The sequence below is a fragment of the Notamacropus eugenii genome, chromosome 2 (genome assembly GCF_028372415.1).
Source record: "Notamacropus eugenii isolate mMacEug1 chromosome 2, mMacEug1.pri_v2, whole genome shotgun sequence".
NCBI lineage: Eukaryota > Metazoa > Chordata > Mammalia > Diprotodontia > Macropodidae > Notamacropus > Notamacropus eugenii.
In genome coordinates, this window is record NC_092873.1 from 269,834,247 (window position 1) to 269,855,290 (window position 21,044).

General features: G+C 35.8%; 1 protein-coding gene across 3 annotated transcripts in view; it reads left to right on the forward strand.

Moving 5' to 3' along the window:
• Window positions 1-21,044, forward strand: part of ABCD3 (ATP binding cassette subfamily D member 3) — an 89,944-nt gene that overhangs the window by 61,534 nt on the left and 7,366 nt on the right. For all 3 annotated transcript variants that reach the window (XM_072644061.1, XM_072644064.1, XM_072644063.1), the window contains 14 exons: window positions 25-148; window positions 2,576-2,632; window positions 4,123-4,265; window positions 6,359-6,428; window positions 7,667-7,736; window positions 7,839-7,936; window positions 8,021-8,112; window positions 10,878-10,969; window positions 11,052-11,124; window positions 11,260-11,323; window positions 13,194-13,271; window positions 13,365-13,430; window positions 13,527-13,616; window positions 14,149-14,268. In XM_072644061.1, coding sequence (XP_072500162.1) covers window positions 25-148; window positions 2,576-2,632; window positions 4,123-4,265; window positions 6,359-6,428; window positions 7,667-7,736; window positions 7,839-7,936; window positions 8,021-8,112; window positions 10,878-10,969; window positions 11,052-11,124; window positions 11,260-11,323; window positions 13,194-13,271; window positions 13,365-13,430; window positions 13,527-13,616; window positions 14,149-14,268 — 1,237 coding nt within the window. The remainder of the gene's footprint in view (window positions 1-24; window positions 149-2,575; window positions 2,633-4,122; window positions 4,266-6,358; window positions 6,429-7,666; window positions 7,737-7,838; window positions 7,937-8,020; window positions 8,113-10,877; window positions 10,970-11,051; window positions 11,125-11,259; window positions 11,324-13,193; window positions 13,272-13,364; window positions 13,431-13,526; window positions 13,617-14,148; window positions 14,269-21,044) is intronic.

Consider the following 21,044-nt stretch of genomic DNA (forward strand, 5'->3'; position numbering starts at 1 on the left):
GTCTTTGTCTTCCTGTTGTTTTAGAGCTTTCACGTATTACAAAATGGGAAATCTGGATAACAGAATAGCTAATCCTGACCAGCTGCTAACACAGGATGTGGAAAAGTTTTGTAACAGTGTAGTTGATCTCTACTCAAACCTTAGTAAGGTAAGTTTCTGAAACAAATTTTAAACTTTGTAATTTCTGTTGTTGAGCTATGTACTACTTAGACAATTTAATGGTCTACAGCAGCAAATTTGTATTTAAATATTTTAATGTGACATTTGTAGTAAGATGAAATCACTGTATAAGGAGTTTTAAGTTAAAATTTGAACTAGTATTTAAAGCTTTTATTTTGATTTTTAAAAGCACCATTTTCAAGGAAGGTTTTTTTGGTACAAATACCTAAGGTTTTTTTTTCATCTTTACAGAGTTTTACCTTACAGTTTAATTCATAACTTAAATTTTTGGAAGCAGTTTTCAAAACTGTTAAAAGTTGAAATTTAAATTCTTGGAATTATATGCTATCTAAAAGATTATGTATTAGTTATATTCACTTCTGTTTGCCAGCTTTCTTGGTTTCATTCCTGTAGCTACAACTCAAGTTTAGGGCTTGATTGCCTCATAGTTACATTAATGCAGTAGTTTTTTTAATTGGATCCACTTTCTCATTAGTCTAATTATCTATCTTCCATTCAACGGTAAAAATTACATTTGTTAAAACATTGTTTAACTATCAGGTGATAAGTAATAACCATGCAATTCTCTTAATTATACAATAATAGCTAATTTTACATCAAATAAGATGGGCTTCAAAACCCTCCGCTACTTAATCCCATCTAAGTGACCTGTCCTCACTTATCTTCCATCAAGTCCTAGTCTGTCACCTCTCTGACTAATTTAAAAACTGGTCTGTCATTATCTATGCTCTGCTTTTCTCTCCAAATCTATCTTTAAACTATATTCTCCTTGTAAGGAATATATCTCTTTGCCAAACTCTGCTCAGGATTTATCTCCCCTAAAATCTTCTTTGACCAACTTCAAACTTTAGTATTAGAAACATTCTATTAATTCACCCTTACCTCCTCTGACCACATATATTCTGGTACAGTTCATGTATATATGTAATATGTATTATTGCCAGTTTTTACGTTCTTGCGTATTCTTTAAGTGTTTGTCACCATTTGTATTATTGCTGGTAGTAACTTTTAGCACATGTACTTTTTTGGGGGATGGTAATTAGGAAAAAACAGAATAAGTAATTTCTCTTCTGCTACCTCCCTTCAGATACTTAAAGTTGGCTAATCATGTCCATATATAATTTCTTCTCAAATTAAAAATCTACAGGTTTTTCATTGTAGTTTTCAAAGGCATATCACATGGTTTTGAGACATTTCACCATCTCAGCTGCTAATTTCTGTATACCATATAGCTTATTTACACTCCTTTCTAATTTGTCTCACCAAAGTTGAATGTAGCAGGACTCTTCCTTCTCTCTTTCTGGGCATTGTGCCTCTCTTAATGTATTTCAGATTTTCCATTAATTTTTTTGCTTGACATTTCACTTTTGACTTGTATTGAGCTTGTAGTCCAAAAAAATCCCCAAATCTTGTACTTGTGAAGTTGATTTTTTGAACCCAAGTGTAAGATTCTACATTATCCTATCATTTTAGATTCAGCCCAGTGCCCTGTTTTAAGAGTTTGAATCCCACCCAATAATATATATTTGGTATCCTTACCAATTTTTCATGAACTGCTAATTTAATAAGTATACCACCTATGCCTGTACAGCTTAGAGTCAAACATAAGTCACTGGGACACTCTATGAAAGACTGCCTTTCACGTTGACCATATGTCCATCATCTAGTCATTCAGCTGCTTCTGAATCCACCTAACTAGTCTTTTGTCTAGCTCACATCTCTTCAACTTGTCCTTACGAGAGACTTCATCAGATACTACCAGTACTGCACTAAAATGTAGGAAAACTATCTATAGTTCCTTGATCTGTCAATCTAGTAACTGTCCAAAAAAAGAGATGAATCCCTTCTGGCATAACCTGTTTTTGCTTAAGCCACACTGGCTCTTTGGTATCACTTTTATGGATACTAGCTAACTGTCATTTTAATACTAAAACCTAGACCTTAGTAATATGTCCTAGGATTTTTTCCAGTAAAATTGAGGCAAATAACTTGCTTCAAAGTGGCAAGAATCAGGCCTGGAATTCATGACTACGGATTCCTAGACTAAATCTATTTCTGTCATGCTACATTTGGGTCTTATTAAACTACCAAATTGTTGTTCCTCGCAATAAAAATATCTTAATAAATATACTTTTTCCCCTCTGTTAGTGGATGTTAACCCTTTGTTCAGTCTTTAATACAGCTTGTTTTATCTTCTCTTATTACATTGTAATTTAAGGACAAGTACTATACATTATACCACAGTAATTCCTTCTCTTATTGTAGTTTTATACATATTAGATTGTTATACATGTTTAGAGTTTCACATTGAATGCTAAATAAAGCTAAATATTTTCTTAATTATTCAGCTACCCATCCAGATAATATGGGTTCTAATGATATTTTTATTTTACAGCCATTTTTAGATATAGTTTTGTATATCTTCAAGTTAACAAGTGCAATTGGAGCTCAGGTAAGTTTGAGTTGTAACCTAATATATTACTTATTGTATTTTAGTATAGATTCTTTAGTGGTCTGAATAAATGAGTGTGCATTTCTGAGTATGTAGATTGCACTCAGGGATTTATAATGTGGTAGGGGTAAAATCCTAATAATATAACTAAGTGGCCCTGTAGTTAAAGAAATTCTCTGACTTAACTTTTAATGCCATAAAACCATGAGTCAAATACAAGGTTAAATTTTATAAGTTAGTAAGAACCAGGAACACATATGTACAACAGCAGTTGTCTTTTCAGAGTAATTTCTGAATACAGTTTTTTGGGATGATTCTATTGCTTATGAGGATTTCAAATGCTGAATTTTTAATACTACATGTTGAATATTTCTAGATGGTTTTCAGAGTCTTTCAAAACATTATAAACATTTAGCTTGCCATTTACCCAGGAGTGCAACTTACTTTGTATATCCTGGCCTCATTGTTCTTTATACTGTTTGATAGAATCAACTTTTGAACATTGAAGAATTCAGCATTAAAGCTGAGCTTTAGTTAGCTCTCTATATAGTGGTATTGGGTTACAATAGACTTTATAATGTCATGTTTGTATGCTTGTCATCCAAGGAAATACTGGGAATGAAACCTTGAATTTCATTTAGGTTTTGCTTTTATTTCTAACTCCTTACTTTCCTTAGAGATCATATTTAGTTTCTCTTCATTGTAAAAAATTTTTAGTAGCCATTTAAAATTCTTATTGATATTTAAAATTTTTACATCACCTACATTTCCCACAGTAACGAGCCCTTAGAATAAAAAATGGAAAAAGGAAGAAAAAAAGTTCAGCAAAAATAACCATTATACTCAAAAAATCTGAAATTATATGTATTCTTCCACATCTGTGATCCCCCACTGTACAAAGAAGTGAGAGGGAAATAATTTCTATGGAGTCATTGTTTATTATAATTTCACAGTTTTCTGTTTTGATTAGTTTGTTATTGTTTTCATTTACAAACATTGTTTGTTGTTGTTAGTCATTGTGTTATATGTTGTTTTTCTGGTTCTGCTTATTTCGTATCCATTTTTCTTACTTTCTATTTTCCTCATAGTCATTGTTTCTTGCAGTGCAGTAATATTTTATTATGTTCAAATAGCACAATTTGTGTAACCATTCCCTAATCAATGGGCAACTTAAAAATTGTTACTGGAAACCATGCATACATAAAAACTTAATGTTTATATGATTTTAAGGTAAAAAATATAAATTTGAAAAATACTTAATTTTTTTGTATATGGATTATATATTAAGCTTTTAGCATAAGCATGAATAACTCAGGATTTAGTTTTAAGCAAAAATTAGCCATTTTTTGTTATTATTTTTTCTGTCAATCACAATAACTAGTTTTATTTAAAGTCATTGTAGGTGGTAATTTCATATTTGAGCAGTAGTTTTCTTTTAGTGAAAATATCACGATTTCTTTTATGTTTACATTTTTCCTCGGTAACTACAGGGACCAGCTAGTATGATGGCCTATTTGGTTGTCTCAGGCTTTTTCCTGACCCGTCTCAGGAGACCCATTGGTAAGATGACAATGACTGAACAAAAATATGAAGGAGAGTATAGATATGTCAATTCTCGCCTCATCACAAACAGGTAAATAGAATTTGATTAAAGATATGCTATAAATGCGTATTTACAAATGTAGTTGGAAAAGAACAAGACCAAATATGACTGGTAAACTGCTTATTAAGAATAAAAAAAATTTATTTAGCCTGTTACTGAGATTTTAGAGAATCTTCCAAATATTCTAGTACTATTTAATGTGTAGCACCCCTGATAGTGACTTCCATAGCTTATGTACAGTTGATTTTCATTTCTTAAGTCTTATCAAATTAACAAGCATATATTAATTGCTTACTGTGTGCCAGGAACTATGCTGTAAACACTGGGGATAGAAATATAAACATAAATACAAATAGCCTTCAGTGCACTTAAATTATTGTAGAGGAAGACAGCACATAAAAGGGAGCTGAAAAGGGTCTGGAGAATGGGAAGAAGAGGTGCCCAGATGGGCGCATAGTGACAGAGTCTAGGAGAGAAATGGAGAGTGGCTGCCCTTGGACCTTCCTCAGGATGGAGCTTCAGGGAAGAACCAGCCAATGGGGTGGGAGGGATCTTCCAAGGTGAGGAGGCAGTTAAGGCATAGTGGCAAAGTCTTTTGCCAAGAAAATTGGTGAATTGTTTTCTCATATCTTTTCTTTGGAGCCAAGCTTGGTCATCGTAATTTTGAAGTGTTCAATTTCAGTTATCTTATTTTTGGTGTTCTTTATATTCTTAAAATTATATATTAAGTTTACTGATAGCATGATAGTAATACGGCGTTAAGGATATACAGATAACAAATTACAATAAAATCATAACACTTCAAGGAAAAAGTTTCATGATTTTTCTTTCGTCTGATGATTTATTTTTATTTTCAGAATAAAATATCATTTGTGAGATAAATCAAAATTTTTCATAATTTACCCTCTTCTCCCCTCCCAATTTATTTTGACTCTGAATGAGGCATGAGAAAACTACATGAGCATGTCAATCTGCTACAAGTTTTGACAAATTTTATGAATCTTAGAGATTCTAAATCTCATGACATTCTTTCCTTCTGTTCTTCATGATTTTAAAAAGCTTCTTTGGAAATGAAAGATTAATTCAATTTAGGAAATATTTATTAAAAATAATTTTTTTTGTAAAACAAAAAGAGGTTGGCCAGGTAGGTGATTTGCAAAGTGATTGGTTTTAGTTATACTAAGTTTGTCACATTTTGAAGAATAAATACTTTTTCAGCATAGGGAATGAGTATCATATAGACATGTTTACTTATCTAGGGTTGGAGCTGCATTGGGGACATAGGTTGCCTTGCATGCCAGGGGAATTAGAAAGGAGAGAAACATACTTTTTAAAGGACTACTTCTTAAAATTTGTCTTTTGTTCTGACATGGACAAAATTAATTTTGGTAAGAAAAAGCTCTCCTAATAGCAGTGATTTAACAGAACTTTTTTAATATAGAAAACAATGTATATGGGCTAAATTTGAGGGAAATATTTTTCTTGGTGTTATTTATATGGTGCCCGAACTGAATGTCCTAGTACAGAAACTAGGGATATTTCTCTTAGAAACTTAATTCAATATTTAAGTAGTACAATTTTCTAATCTTAATTAGACTTGGATATAAATTTATTGCTACTGTTATCACTCTTCTTTGAAAAGTAAAGAATCTGCTTTAATAATTCAAAGTATGTTATTATTGTCCCTGAAATAATAGAAGGGGGAAAAACAGATTGTGGTGCATTTTAGTGGTGATATTTCATTTGTGACTATTTTGAAATAAAGTTAGGCTAGCCACAATGAACAGAAACCTGCTTTCATAAACCAGGAATTAAGACTTGCCATAATGTTGTACAGATTGTGGGTAGATGGGTTATTTTTACGAACAAATAAAAAGGGCAAAGATATTTTTCTCAAAGGTTGATAATGAATTAAGCTGTCAGTAGTATGATAGTCACATACTATGTAGACTCTTTTTAGGCACAAGAGATACATTTGAACTCACCCATACTGTGCTTTGTCTCAGATTGAGAATTATTATATTATTATTATATTATATTATTATATATTGTCTCAGATTGAGAATTATGTTATTATATTACATTATTATTATTATATTAATGTTCCTTTTTTTCTTTAATAGTGAAGAAATTGCCTTTTATAATGGGAATAAAAAAGAAAAACAAACAATTCATTCAGTCTTCCGTAAACTGGTAAGAAAAAAAGAAACTATGATTGACTTATTAAAGAAGAATTTTATTACTTTGGAATTAATGTATGTTATGACATACATTGATAGTTCAGTAATCTGCAATCAATCAGTGTGACTAATCCTTTCAGCAATGTAAATTGGAGTCCATTCATACCGTCTCATCCTATAAAATTCTTGTCTATATCCTCTCAGAAATTATCCAGTGGTTAGGAATTGGAAATCCACCCGAAATGTTAGGGGTCTTCCTCTAGGTATGTTGACATTGTCTGAATACAAGTGGAGCAGACAGCCTCTTCATCAGTTATCACTTATTCTCTACACATGACTGGTGTCCCTTTTGCATGTCTACATTTTTATGATATATTTTATGCCATTTTTCTCACAGAGTCCTTCATTGATATATTTACAGCCTAGTCTAGTCCATTCTGTATTTCTCCTTCATTCTTTTGGTGACCTTCAACTTCAGTACTTAAAAGATTGTGGCATTCCTTGACTCAAAACCACACAGCATCATAGAAAGAATATTGTGAAAACTTTGGGCTTTTGTTTCAGGGAAGTAGTTTAGAATAATTGAAAGCATTGTGTTTTTAATCCCCTGGGCATTTCAGTCCACGCTTTGGTTTAATACTTGGCTTAGCTCATTTTTCCAATCACTGTATCTGTCCAAAATACAGGTACTCACACAGACACTGACATAGACATATAGTAATCAATAACTTCAGGCATTGAATTGGTGAATGGTTAAATCAATTCATAAGTTCTACCAACAGAATATTAGTATATCTTATAGACTATAGTCTTTCCTAACAACATTGATTATTCCCATCTTTTGTCATCTTTGCTAATTTCCTGAGTGTGAAGTGAGCATTCTTGTTGTTTTGATTTGCATTTCTTATTATTAGTGATTTGGAACACTCTTTCATATCCTTAATAGTTCTTCTAATTCATCTTTTGAGGATTGTTTGATTATTTTCCTTGATTAATCCTTTGGGAAATGACTTTCAGTCTTAAATATTTGTTAGTTCTTTATGTATCTTGGATATCAGATCTTTGTCAGAGATAATTGATAAAAAGTTTTTCCTCCAGTTTCCAGTTTCCTACCTTATAGTTGAATTGGTTTCATTCATCTCTTTTCATTCATGTCTTCCTTCATACCTGTTCATGGTTTTTTAATTTCATGTCATTTTTAAGACATGGGAATTATTAATAAATGTATGTTTTACTTTTATATTTGGCCAGGTGGAACACTTACATAATTTCATCTTATTTCGATTCTCCATGGGATTTGTTGATAGCATTATTGCCAAATGTAAGTATTTGTAAGTAAATTTTTTCTGATAGGATGAGATTTTAAAAAAAAGACATGAAGTATTTATTTTTGAACACTTTAAGTATAAATGTTATGTTACAGATCTTGCCACTGTGGTTGGTTACCTGGTTGTTAGTCGTCCTTTCCTGGACTTAGCACATCCTCGACATCTTAAGAGCACTCATTCAGAACTTTTGGAGGTAAACAGTTTGTGAAGTAAGCCAACATAATATCCTGTCTAATTAGACAATGAAGGTGAAAATAAACTTTTGTTTCTGCTTAAGGATTACTACCAAAGTGGAAGAATGCTTCTGAGAATGTCTCAAGCTCTGGGCAGAATAGTCTTGGCCGGTCGTGAAATGACCAGATTAGCTGGGTAAGGGCTTGGTAATGGACAACAGCAAAAGTCTTTTTTACTTATATATTGTTATTGATGATACCTAGTTAACTTATTCAGCAGATATTTGTTGATTGCTGGTACACGGGGGCTTCTAAAGCTCTTTATAAGATATCATATGTCTCTAATGGAGTGTATAACACATTTATAGAATTAACTAGATAAGAGAGAGTGTGATAAGTGCTGTACAAATCATTAGAATAAATTGACAGGGAAATTATAAGGGGAAAGAGATGACTTCTAGCTCAGGAGAATCAAGGTGTAGGCTACAAGGTGGAAATGAGGTTTGGTCTTCAGCCTGTGAGGATACTTGGGATCTCTGTAGGTGAAGAAGGGGAGGAATAGGCACTGCTTGCAGTGCCTCAAGCTTGCAGTGCAGCCTCAAGAATGGCCCAGAAGCAGAAAAAGGCAGATCTTCCATGTGCACAATGAAATACTTAAACATTCATTGTCCTGGGGCAGATTTTCCTCTACTGATTTCTCTTGCTAGGCCATTTTCTCTATTGTAACTGTTGTTTCACTATTGTAACACTATAGGTGGTGAATGTTGCTAGGTTGTAACAGTTTTTCTCTTCGATTGCAAGGAAAACAACCATAAGTCTTTCAGTCAGCAAATATTTATTAGGTACCTATTCCGTATCAGGGCCAGTGCTGAGTGCTGGGGATACAAGGAAAGTTTAAACATCTCCTGCCTTCAAGGAGCTCACAGTTTAATGAGGGAGACAAGAAAAGGCTCAACTGTGTTTTGGGGAAAGAGGGAGTGTTCTAATTTCAGCTCTGCCATTTTGTAGTCAGGTTACCTTAGCATGGTCAGTTGTCCTTTCAGCTATGAGTCCTCATAAGTAAAATACAAATGAAAATCTCTGCTCTGCCTACCTAAGAAAACTATTGTACCAAATGTGATACTATGTGAAAGAACTTTGAAAACTCGAAAGCATAAATTATGAATACAAATATACAAACTTCTTGAAAAGAGTAGGGTACATTTACTTCCCCAATCTCCTCTCATGCACTCATTTGTCAACCTCTTATGCTCTAGTTGTTACCTCTAATACTATACTAAATGTTCTCACAGAGGTCACCTAATAACCAAATCTGACTAAAACCAAATCCTACTAAATTTGTTTAACCTGCTAGTTTACTTGTGGTCTTGAAGCTTCAAATGAGATAATATGTGTGAAACACTTAACACTAACTACTTCTCTCCCACACCCACTTTTCCTCCTTTTCTCAAGGGCAGGAGTTATGTCTTGTTTAAATTTTGGGTTTCTGACAGCACCCAGCCCAGTGGTCAGGCAGCCAGCCAGCATTCATTAAGCACATACTTTCTTCAGGTACTACTGGGTAGTGGGAATACAAGTACAAGCAGAGACACAAACCCTGCCCTCTAGGCGCTTTCATTTTAAAGGAATTAAGCTGAAAGGGGCCAGGAGTTAAGGGGTCCAGTGTGATAAAGATGTCTGGAGGAGCGCAGCCAGTCAGAAGTGAAGGAATGGCCAGAATGGGCACCCTCTGTAGATGGAGGTTCTAGGGAGGCAGAGGGTGCTGAAAGAATAGGTTTCTGGGAATTCATGGAGAAGGCCAGAGAATGGCAGTGGGGTGAGAAATGAAGAGCTACTACTCTTCTATATAATCACTTAATAATTATTGTTTTATTTTGTTATGACTATATTTATAAAACTTATCTTTAGAATATTTCACTCTGTTAACCCTCCTCTCATGCACTCATTTCTCAACCTCTTGTGCTCTAGTTGTCATCTCTCATACTGTACTAAATGTTCTCTCACAGAGGTCACCAATGTCTTAATAACCAGATCTGATGTTCTACTAAATTCTGTTTAACTCAGTAGACCACAGACTGTGTAGTTCAGTGGAAAGGAGACAGAATTTAGAATCAGGAGACCTAGAGTTGAATCCTGGCCCTTTATCACTTTCTACCTCTGTGTGTCACCTTAGGCATTTCACTTCTCCCTGGGCTTCACTTTCCTCATCTTTAATATTGGATTTACAGTTGAATTAGATGGCCTTCGGGGTCCCTTTCAACTCTAAATCTGTTAGTTTGGTAACTTTTCCTTTCTTTGATACCTTCTGCTCCCTTGGATTCCTTTACAACTGTATTGCCTGATTCTCCTCCTCCCTTAGGAATAAATCTTTTTCTCTATCATTTGCTGTCTCCAAAGGCAGTACTATTTGTATTAGTCAACCATGTAGCATTGATTATGTGGCAGGACACACACATATACGAAATTGGGAGTAGTTTGACAAAGAATACACTAATGATTAACATATTAACACTAAGATTGACCTCCAAGAGGTGGAGATGAGGAAGGACTGAAGCAACCATTATTTAGGACAGTGGGGCCCCAGGCAGTAGTTCCTGGGGTAGAGAAAAGTTAAGGTCCTAGGAGCCTAATTTCTGATTCTGGTGGCAAGGCATGTGGGGAGAACATGGTGAGAGAATGAAGTGAATCATAGGATCATATAGAGCTTAAAGAAACCTCACACACCATTTTAGAGATGAGTAAATTGAGGTTCAGTTGCCAAAGGTCACGTAGGTAGCAAAACCTCAGGTACTCTGTCTCCAGAATCATGGCTTTTCATATAAGTGTACTGATTTAATACTCATTAGGGTTTTGGGGTTTTTTTGCTCCAATTCGTAAACAAATTATTTTTGTGAAATTGTACAAAGTTTTATGGAACTATACAAATCCCAAAATATGATGTTTCTTTAATTTTTAAAAAAGTTTCACAGCTCGGATTACAGAATTAATGCAAGTACTGAAGGACTTGAATAATGGCAAATATGAGCGCACAATGGTGTCTCAACAAGAGAAAGGTAAATAAAAATTAATTCATTTATATAATTTCATGGTCTCAAAGATCCATCATTAACCTTTGATACCTTCTTGTCATTTAAGGTGCTGAAGGAGCTCACCTCATTCCCTTGATTCCTGGTGGAGGAGAAATCATCAATTTAGATAATGTTATCAAGTATGTACAAAATATTAAACATTACAGAGCTTTAATCAGCACTCTTGCATCATTAACTTTATAATGGCCTCCTTTCTTATGTGCATTAATGCGTTTAATACAAAGTTTTCCTTTGTGTGTGAATTTTCTTTGTAGATTTGATCATGTTCCTTTAGCAACACCAAATGGAGACATCTTAATTCGTGATCTTAACTTTGAAGTAAGTTTTTATATTATTATATATAAAACAAAACCACTTTAAAAATATGAACTAGAAAATTAATATGAAAATTTTTTATTTGGTTCCATCTCTGATGCCTGATGAGGTCCTGGGCAAGTCTTTGAGTTTATTGAAATATCATAGTTTTAAGATACTATTTTATTAAGTTTCTATCAGGCAACTAGTTCTAAACTTTTTATTTTAAATATCTTTCTTTGTTATAACTCTAAAGCAGACCTGTACAACTTGGAAGTAGGTAGGGGCCAAAATTAAAATAGAATAAACTTCTTTGGGCCACAGATTGGTTTTTAGCAGCTCATTTTCCAAATAAAGGTTTAATGATTAAGCTATTTGGAAATAAACCATATTTTTAAAAAGGGAAATTTCAGTTAATAGCAATTCTACTCATTGTTTAAAATTCTTATCATGGAGTTGCTCCTCTCAGACTAGAGATAGACTGACAGTGGTTGGTTGCCACAGGTCACGTGACAAATGAGAGAATGCACAGTGGCAACCTACCCGCCAAGTTACATGATGGGCACAGTAGTGACTAGTGGAAGGTGGGGTTAAGTAGGGCAGGGATAAAGCACTGATTACATCTTTACTTTCTTTTATATCCTCTACATTTTTCATGGGTTGCCCAAAATTCTTTGGCCTATAGGCCAAATGTTGTGCAAGCCTACTCTAAAGATTGAGATGGTGGCACAGCTGCACTATAAATAATTTATCACAGAAGTCATGATATCCCATGCCAACTTCATTTTAATAGTGGATTTTGTTTTCTATCAGCTAAATGGGAAGAATACAAATTCTTTGTTGTTTCTAAATTTATTGTGTTTATTTGCAGGATTATAATAGGCTAGTAGGACAGGCTATTTTAAGGGTTATTTTTTGCATTATTTATGTGAGCATTTATATGTTTAGTTATGGAGACAGTCTGTATCATTATTACATAGATTTTGTAGAAACATTAAATATAGTTTGAAATCTTGTACCAAAGGTGTACATTGTTTATGTAAAAGAACGTTCTTTTTGAAGTCAGAGAACCTGGGCTCAAGTTCCAACTCTACTTCCATGTAGAGTATCTAGATGGCCTTAGATAATAAGCCACTTTCTTTCTCTGAGCTACTTTACTTTCCTAATCTCTAAAATGCAGTAGATGTCCTATAAACCCTCTTCCAGTTCTAATTTTGTTGTTTCAGTTGGGGAAATATTGAAGATTGTTATCTGACCCTGATTGTGAGTCGTATTTTTCCTCAGGAAATCCAAGGAGAAAGTAGAGTACTTTTCTTGCTTGCTAAGGGCTGCTCAAAGAGACAGCTAAAAGTTCAGGCACTTGGGAAGGGATCTAAATAGAGAAGTCTAGCCACAGGAGCATAGCTCATGGAAGCCTTCAGCATGGGACCCACAGCAAGCTAGAGAATCCTAAAGTTTGCTGAGGAGAAGGATGATGGGAGCCTGGACTAGAATCTATTATCTAGAATTGGACAGAGAAAAGAGGAGAGAAGCGATGTAGTGGAATCAGATTTCACAAGGTTGTTTTGAGGAGCGGATGAAAGAATGTATGTAAAATTCTTTGTAAACCTTAAAGTTCGTATATGGGTGGTATCTGTTGTTATTAAGGGAGATCACTAGCATTGAGCACATACTCTTCAATACCCTCTTCTTTGTAAAGAGGAGAACAGGAGGTAAAGAAAGGGAAAAGTATGTGAGGTTAAGGTGAAAGAAAATCTGTAATTAGCCATCATAATTGAATATGAGTGGGATAAACTTATCCTCTTCACTCAGTAGTTGCTTAAAATTCAACAGTAAACATTATTGAATGATGGCAATGTGGCATGTATTGACATCCCCCTAATTTGTATTTTAGGTTCGATCTGGAGCAAATGTTTTGATTTGTGGTCCAAATGGATGTGGAAAAAGTTCACTTTTTCGTGTTCTTGGTGAAGTAAGTTCAATTTAAGTTCAAAATGTATCATTTTACCTTGTATTGCCAAACTACTAAAAAAGTTTGAAATCTTTTTTCTCCTTCCTTTTTTAGCTGTGGCCTCTCTTTGGTGGACGTCTCACTAAACCTGAAAGAGGAAAGTTGTTTTATGTTCCCCAGGTAAGATCCTGTTAGAGTTATTTCGTAATCTATTGTTTGAAGATTTTTTGAAAATAACTGTCTCATTTCTGTCTCATTTTTTTTGTCATAAATCAGAGGCCTTATATGACACTTGGAACACTTCGAGACCAGGTGATTTATCCAGATGGGAAAGAGGACCAGAAAAAGAAGGGGATATCTGATCAGGTAAGAGTGTGTTTATATCCTAGTCCTACTTAAAACATTATGCTGTGGATTCTTTGTCTCATTTGGTGAAACTTGAGTATCCCTGAAGTTAGAGTACTCAGTAAGGCAAAAATTTGAGTACATGAAAGTTTCTGCTTTATTCTTTTCATTTTTGGCATCAAGTAGTTCATTCCAGTTTGTCATTTCTGTCTTTCAAAAAGCTTCTTATCTAAAAAAGTGACTATTTCATGCCTTAATATTTCCACCTTAACTCTGAAGTTGGTTATCTAAAAATGTTATTGCCCCTTGTTTTCTTATTACCTTTATTCGTCATTTAACTCTACATAGTAGTATTATATTCTTCCGTAAGCTGCTTAACATATTTTTGTTGTGATAAGTAAGTATTAGATAAATTGAAAGTACTTTAAAAAAAAAAACCCAACTTACGAATATCTTTGGCAATAGAAGAGTGCTTCTATTCTGTTCTCTAAAAGGTGAAAGATGAAGTAGGCCTTTGGATAACAAATTTAATCTATAATAATTTTATTCAAAGGTGCTGAAGGAACACTTAGATAATGTCCAATTGGGTCACATCTTGGAACGGGAAGGAGGCTGGGACAGTGTTCAGGACTGGATGGATGTACTCAGTGGTGGAGAAAAACAAAGAATGGCGGTATGTCCATCTTCTAGAAAATATTGAATGAATACTTAGCTGTTCACAGAAAGTCATTGTTGTATTGACAACTATTTTTCTGATCAAGAATGTAAGTTTTGTTTTAATAATTTTTTAGAAAATTGTTATATTAAACAAAAATTGTTCAATATATGTAAGTGTATAAGGTGTTTGATGCCTGTTGATGAATAGTGTATACTTCACATGTTTGAAATGATAATTCCAAAACATAATCAGACAAAAAGAGAAACAGTAGCCCTTGAGGCTGGCTCCTTGTAGGATCACTTTCTAAAAATGTTACCCAGAGGTGTTTGGGTATAGGCTAGGTATATACAATTATGGTGATATAACAGCCAGAATAAAAATCACCTCTTTTTTCTGATTCTGTACTCTCCTTGGATTTGATGATTTGTTTTCTGACCCTTTTCCTATTCTTTTAAACTACATTTTTTTTTCCTGAGTCCTATTTTTTCTGGATCTAATATAGTACTCTATAATGACATAAAAATTTTCAGAGCCTAGCAGTATTATGTCTTAATGGACAAAGGATGGGCTTTGCAGTAAGGAAGACTTGAGTTCAAATCCTCTCATTGACACAACTTAGCTTCTCCATGCCCCAGGGAATTCTCTAATCAAAGATAAAGGTACAGATCTTTATATTTGGAAGGAGTTTCCACACACCAATGAAATCAGAGATCTGAAACAAAGCCTAACCCTCCCCCTAGCCCAACACAGAAGTATTTGAATTTTTTATGCATATAATCAAAACTAAAAGAATCTGATACAATTGGTGCAGAATTTGTTTTTTTTTAATATATAAAGTCCCAATATATACTGATGGTAAGTCACTTAAGCTTGACTTTTACCAAATGTGACTACATTATGATTAATAGTTTGACGAATCTGTTAAGATGAAGACAGATTTCACATTAGTATCAGACTCCATTTATATACCAGAATTTGATCAACTTCAAAGCAGTTTTCATTAGAATTAACTAGTTTAGAGTAGAGAGAGCAATAGTTGGAAGGATATAGAAAGAAAACAGTAAATTACTCAGCATGCATTTCTGAAGTTACTACTCTGTGCCGAGCAAGATCAGGAAGTGCATCATGGAAGAGGCTCTAAGAGCCTGCATTGTGTGTGTTTGTGAGGAACAGAGCTGCTGGTGGATTGATAGTACCAAAAAGAGTAAGGTAGAGGCAGGTTGGGGCTCTAAATGGCAAACAGAAGGAGAAGGGAGAAGAGAATAAATATTTCTAAAACGTCTTCTGTGCTAAGCACTTTATAAATATTCTCTTTTGATCTTTATAGCAAGTCTGTAAGTTGTAGGGGCTGTTATTATACCCATTTTACAGATGAGGAAACTGAGGTAGACTGCTCAAGTGACTTGTCCAGATTCACAAAGCTATAAGTATCTGAGGGCAGATTTAAACTTAGGTGTTCCTAATTCCTGGCCCAGGTCTCTATCCACTGTGCCACCTACCTGCTTCAGAACAGTAAATGTTATTTATATTGCATTTTACAAACATCTTAGGTTACCATCTCACAGCCCTGGGAGGTAGATAAAATTGTCCCCATTTTACAGATGAAGAAACCTGACCCAGGTTCACATAGTATCTGAAGGCACATTTGAGTCCAGGTATTCCTGACTCCAAGTGCAACAACTATCCACCGTGTCAAATCCTAGAGGTGTTAAGGTCCTATTGGAGCTTATTGAGGTGAATTAAATGTTCAGCCTGTGCTTTAGGACTATGTCTTTTTCAGTTTTCTGGACTATAGATTTGAGAGGAAAGAGACTTTGAAGCAGAGGACCCAGTTAGAAAGCTATTCAATAATCCAAGCAAGACCTGATGAGGGCCTGAATGAGGGGAGTGGCTTGTGTGAGCAGAGAGAAGGGAATGGATCAGAGATAGGTTATGGAGGTAAAATTTGACAAGTGAATAGGTATATGAGATGAAGGAGAGTAGGGAGTCAAAGATAACTGAGGTTGTAAAATCTGGGTAATTGGAAAAAAGGATACTATCCTCTTTTTTATCACCATCATCCATCTATTATTTACCATGCCTACCTGCAACTCTGTTCTCCTTTTCTGTATATCCCAGTTTCCTGATCTTATGTGCTGAGTTCCTTTGCCCTTTCCCCAAAAGAAAATAATCTTTTCAAGTCATAATCTGAACCTGTGTGCCTATCTAATAAAACATGAGCAAATTGTTCTTGATTTCTGATTAACAGGATAGATCATATAGATGAGAAAACAGGCAAGTATCAGCAACTAAAAATGGTAACTTGTTTGAGGGATATCTGATATCTTTAGAATTATTAGATTTAGCAAAAAGAAGTCTGAAAATTTTGTTTTAAAGGTGACTTCATGAGGGGGGGAGGAGCCAAGATGGTGTAGTAGAAAGACACACATATGCTAGCTCCAAACCCACAGCCCATAAAATATCTGTAAAGAAGAACTCCCAACAAATTCTGGAGCAGCAGAAGCCACAGAACAATGGAGTGGAGGAGATTTCTGTTCCAGAGAGCCCTGAAAACCTGGCTCGAAAGGTCCGTCACCCACTGGACCCAGAGCAGAGCCCAGCCCTGCCTCGGCCGTGTGACACCGAGAGGAGCAGATCCCAGCAGGCTTCAGGGACAGAATCTCCAGCAGCCTCGCAGGTCCCTCCACCCACAGGTGACAAGGGTTGGTGAGGGTCTCTTTGGCTGGTCGAGAGGGTGGGTGTCCCCATAACTCATTCCCCCTCGGGAGGCAGCAGCGGGGGCAGCAATGGACAGGGGCTCCCAGAGTAGGCAGGAGCTCAGATCCATTGTTGAAGGTCTCAGCATAAACCCCCTGAGGGAACTGAGCCCTGTGTGGTGGCCCTGCCCCCACCTGAGCACCTGAACTTAATCTCACACTGAATAGCAGCCTTGCCCCTGCAGAAAGCCCTGAGGCTGGGAAGCAGCATTTGAATCTCAGACCCCAATTGCTGGCTGGGCAGATCTGGAGGCATGGTGGGTGTGGAAAGAAAACTCAGAAGTCAAGTCACTGGCTGGGAAAATGCCCAGAAAAGGGAAAAAAAATAAGACTATAGAAGGTTACTCTCTTGGTGAACAGATAATTCCTCCCTTCATTTCTGATGAGGAAGAACAATGCTTACCATCAGGGAAAGACACAGAAGTCAAGGCTTCTGTATCCCACACATCCAAAATAAATATACCATGGGCTCAGGCCATGGAAGAGCTCAAAAAGGATTTTGAAAGTCAAGCAAGAGAAGTGGAGGAAAAACTGGGAAGAGAAATGAGAGAGATGAAAGAAAAGCATGAAAAGCAGATCAACACCTTGCTAAAGGAGACCCCAAAAAAATGCTGAAGAAAATAACACCTTGAAAAATAGGCTAACTTAATTGGCAAAAGAGGTTCAAAAAGCCAATGAGGAGAAGAATGCTTTCAAAAGCAGAATTAATCAAATGGAAAAGGAGGTTCAAAAGCTCACTGAAGAAAATAGTTCTTTCAAAATTAGAATGGAACAGATGGAGGCTAATGCCTTTATGAGAAACCAAGAAATCACAAAACAAAACCAAAAGAATGAAAAAATGAAAGATAATGTGAAATATCTCATTGGAAAAACAAATGACCTGGAAAATAGATCCAGGAGAGACAATTTAAAAATTATGGGACTACCTGAAAGCCATGATCAAAAAAAGAGCCTAGACATCATCTTTCATGAAATTATCAAGGAAAACTGCCCTGAGATTCTAGAACCAGAGGGCAAAATAAGTATTCAAGGAATCCACTGATCACCTCCTGAAAGAGATCCAAAAAGAGAAACTCCTAGGAACATTGTGGCCAAATTCCAGAGTTCCCTGCTCAAGGAGAAAATATTGCAAGCAGCTAGAAAGAAACAATTCAAGTATTATGGAAATACAATCAGGATAACACAAGATCTAGCAGCTTCTACATTAAGGGATCAAAGGGCATGGAATAGGATATTCCAGAAGTCAAAGGAACTAGGACTAAAACCAAGAATCACCTACCCAGCAAAACTGAGTATAGTACTTCAGGGGAAAAAATGGTCTTTCAATGAAATAGAGGACTTTCAAGCATTCTTGATGAAAAGACCAGAGCTGAAAAGAAAATTTGACTTTCAAACACAAGAATGAAGAGAAGCATGAAAAGGTAAACAGCTAAGAGAAGTCATAAGGGACTTACTAAAGTTGAACTGTTTACATTCCTGCATGGAAAGACAATATTTGTAACTCTTGAAACTTTTCAGTATCTGGGTAGTGGATGGGATTACACACACGCACACACACACACACACACACACACAGAGCACAGAGTGAATTGAATAGGATGGGATCATATCTTAAAAAAATGAAATTAAGTGGTGAGAGAGAAATATATTGGGAGGAGAAAGGGAGAAATGGAATGGGGCAAATTATCTCTCATAAAAGAGGCAACGAAAAGACTTTAGTGGAGGGAAAAAGAGGGGAGGTGAGAGAAAAACATGAAGTTTACTCTCATCACATTCCACTAAAGGAAGGAATAAAATGCACACTCATTTTGGTATGAAAACCTATCTTACAATACAGGAAGTGGGGGAGAAAGGGATAAGTAGGGTGGGGGGGATGATGGGAGGAGGGAGCAATTTGAAGTCAACACTCTTGGGGAGGGACAGGATCAAAAGAGAGAATAGAAGCAATAGGGGACAGGATAGGATGGAGGGAAATATAGTTAGTCTTACAAAACACGACTATTATGGAAGTCATTTGCAAAACTACACAGATATGGCCTATATTGAATTGCTTGCCTTCCAAAGGGAATGGATGGGGAGGGAGGGATGAAGAGAAGTTGGAACTCAAAGTTTTAGGAACAGCTGTCGAGTTCTGTTCTTGCTCCTAGGAAATAAGAAATACAGGTAAAGGGGTATAGAAAGTTATCTGGCCTTACAGGACAGAAGAGAAGATGGGGACAAGGGAAGGGAGGGATGATAGAAGAGAGGGCATATTGGTGATAGGGGCAATTAGAATGCTTGGTGTTTTGGGGTGGGGAGAGGGGACAAATGGGGAGAAAATTTGTAACCCAAAATTTTGTGAAAATGAATGTTAAAAGTTAAATAAATTAATTTAAAAAAAATAAAGGTGACTTCATGTATATAAAAGCAAATTAAAATTGGTGTGAATGATGGTGCAAAGCTAGATGGTGCAATGGATAGAATGCCAAGCCTGGAGTTAGTTCAGACCTGGCCTCAGACACTTATTATATGTGTAACTCTGGGCAAGTCACTTAACCCTGTTTACCTCAGTTTCGTCATCTGTAAAATGGAGCTGGAGAAGAAAATGGCAAACCACCCCATTAGCTTTGCCAAGAAATCCCCAAATGGGGTTATGAAGAGTCAGACACAACTGAAAAATGACTGAATAACAACATGAATAATTGTAAAGAAAATGAAATGCAGAAAATCTAGGATGTGAAAGTTATGATTTAAATAGAAACCAAGAGCTCGTGTGGTAACATAAGGTAAATTGAGAATATATTTTATATTTGGGCGGAGGTGTATAGTATTTTTTTCCTTTAGAATCTTCTTTAGAGGTCAATTTGAGAATAGGAAGACCCAGTCTTGCAGAACAACCAATAAAAGCTGTCTCTGTGGCATCTTTTGAAATGTCTAAAATGTAGCTAGCTATGTCACATGAACAACAAGATAGAGCTAGACGTTTTCCTTCACTACCCACTAACTCTCAAAAACTTCAAAAGAAGAATTGTGTTCCAAAGTTAAAACAATTACAACTGAATCCACAAGTCAAGAAAGAAATTGGGGTATCACACAAGTAACAACCTAATCGTGTAGATCCCTAATCTCTATCATTCATTCAGCACCCTTCTTTCCTTTTCCCACTGGCCTCCTTCTCTTAGAGAGCAGAAACCAACTCATACACTTCTGTTTTGGGACCTACTCAGGTATTTTTCTCCTGCAGCAGTATCTTCTGGCCCACTACCCTCATTTCCTGCCCTTCACCTGGCGTTGTTGCAAAAAGCAACAGACCTCAACTCTGCCCAGCCAAGTTTGGAGAGAGGAAAGGACTAAGAAGGGAATACAGACCATGATTTTCTTGGAGTGGCACCTAGGTTAAGAAACCCAGTGGTGGCAGAAACACTTCCACAATACCTAGTCCACCCTCCTCCAAGCCTGAAAAAGAGTGGAATATATTCAGCTAGAAAACTAAAGAATAGAAGGAACTGGAACAGTGGCCCATTGTATGGGGTTGCAGTGACCCTGGTGGAGAGGAGACTGCCTCCCAACTAGAGCCAGGTATTTCCTCCCAGAAGTTGCTTTAGAGCAGGAACCAACGCCATTGGAAAGGGAACTCTGGACAGTAGGAAGGGGCTGAGATATCTTTAAGGTTTGTCCCCAAAGGTAAACTCACCTTCAAAGTGGAAAGAGTCAGAAAGTATTCAGCAGGGCAATATAAAGGAGGAAAACACAGTAAAAAAAAAAAAAAGTCCACCAGTGATCTTAAAAAAGTATGTGAAACTACAAAAGGAAAGCATATTCAGGTGTTCAGTAGACACATCAAAACCTTTAGAGCAGAAGTTAAGATAAAACAAATGGAAGAACTAATCGTTAGAATAGAAAACCTTGAATCCATAGTAGAGTCTCTTCAAAGAAACAAAAGACAGCAACAGATTGGAAATACAAATCCAGAAATATACCATAGTGAAGGAAATGTCCACTGGACCACTGGTAATGCCAAGTTGAAGCTTGAGGGAGATAGTAGTTTCAGTCAGT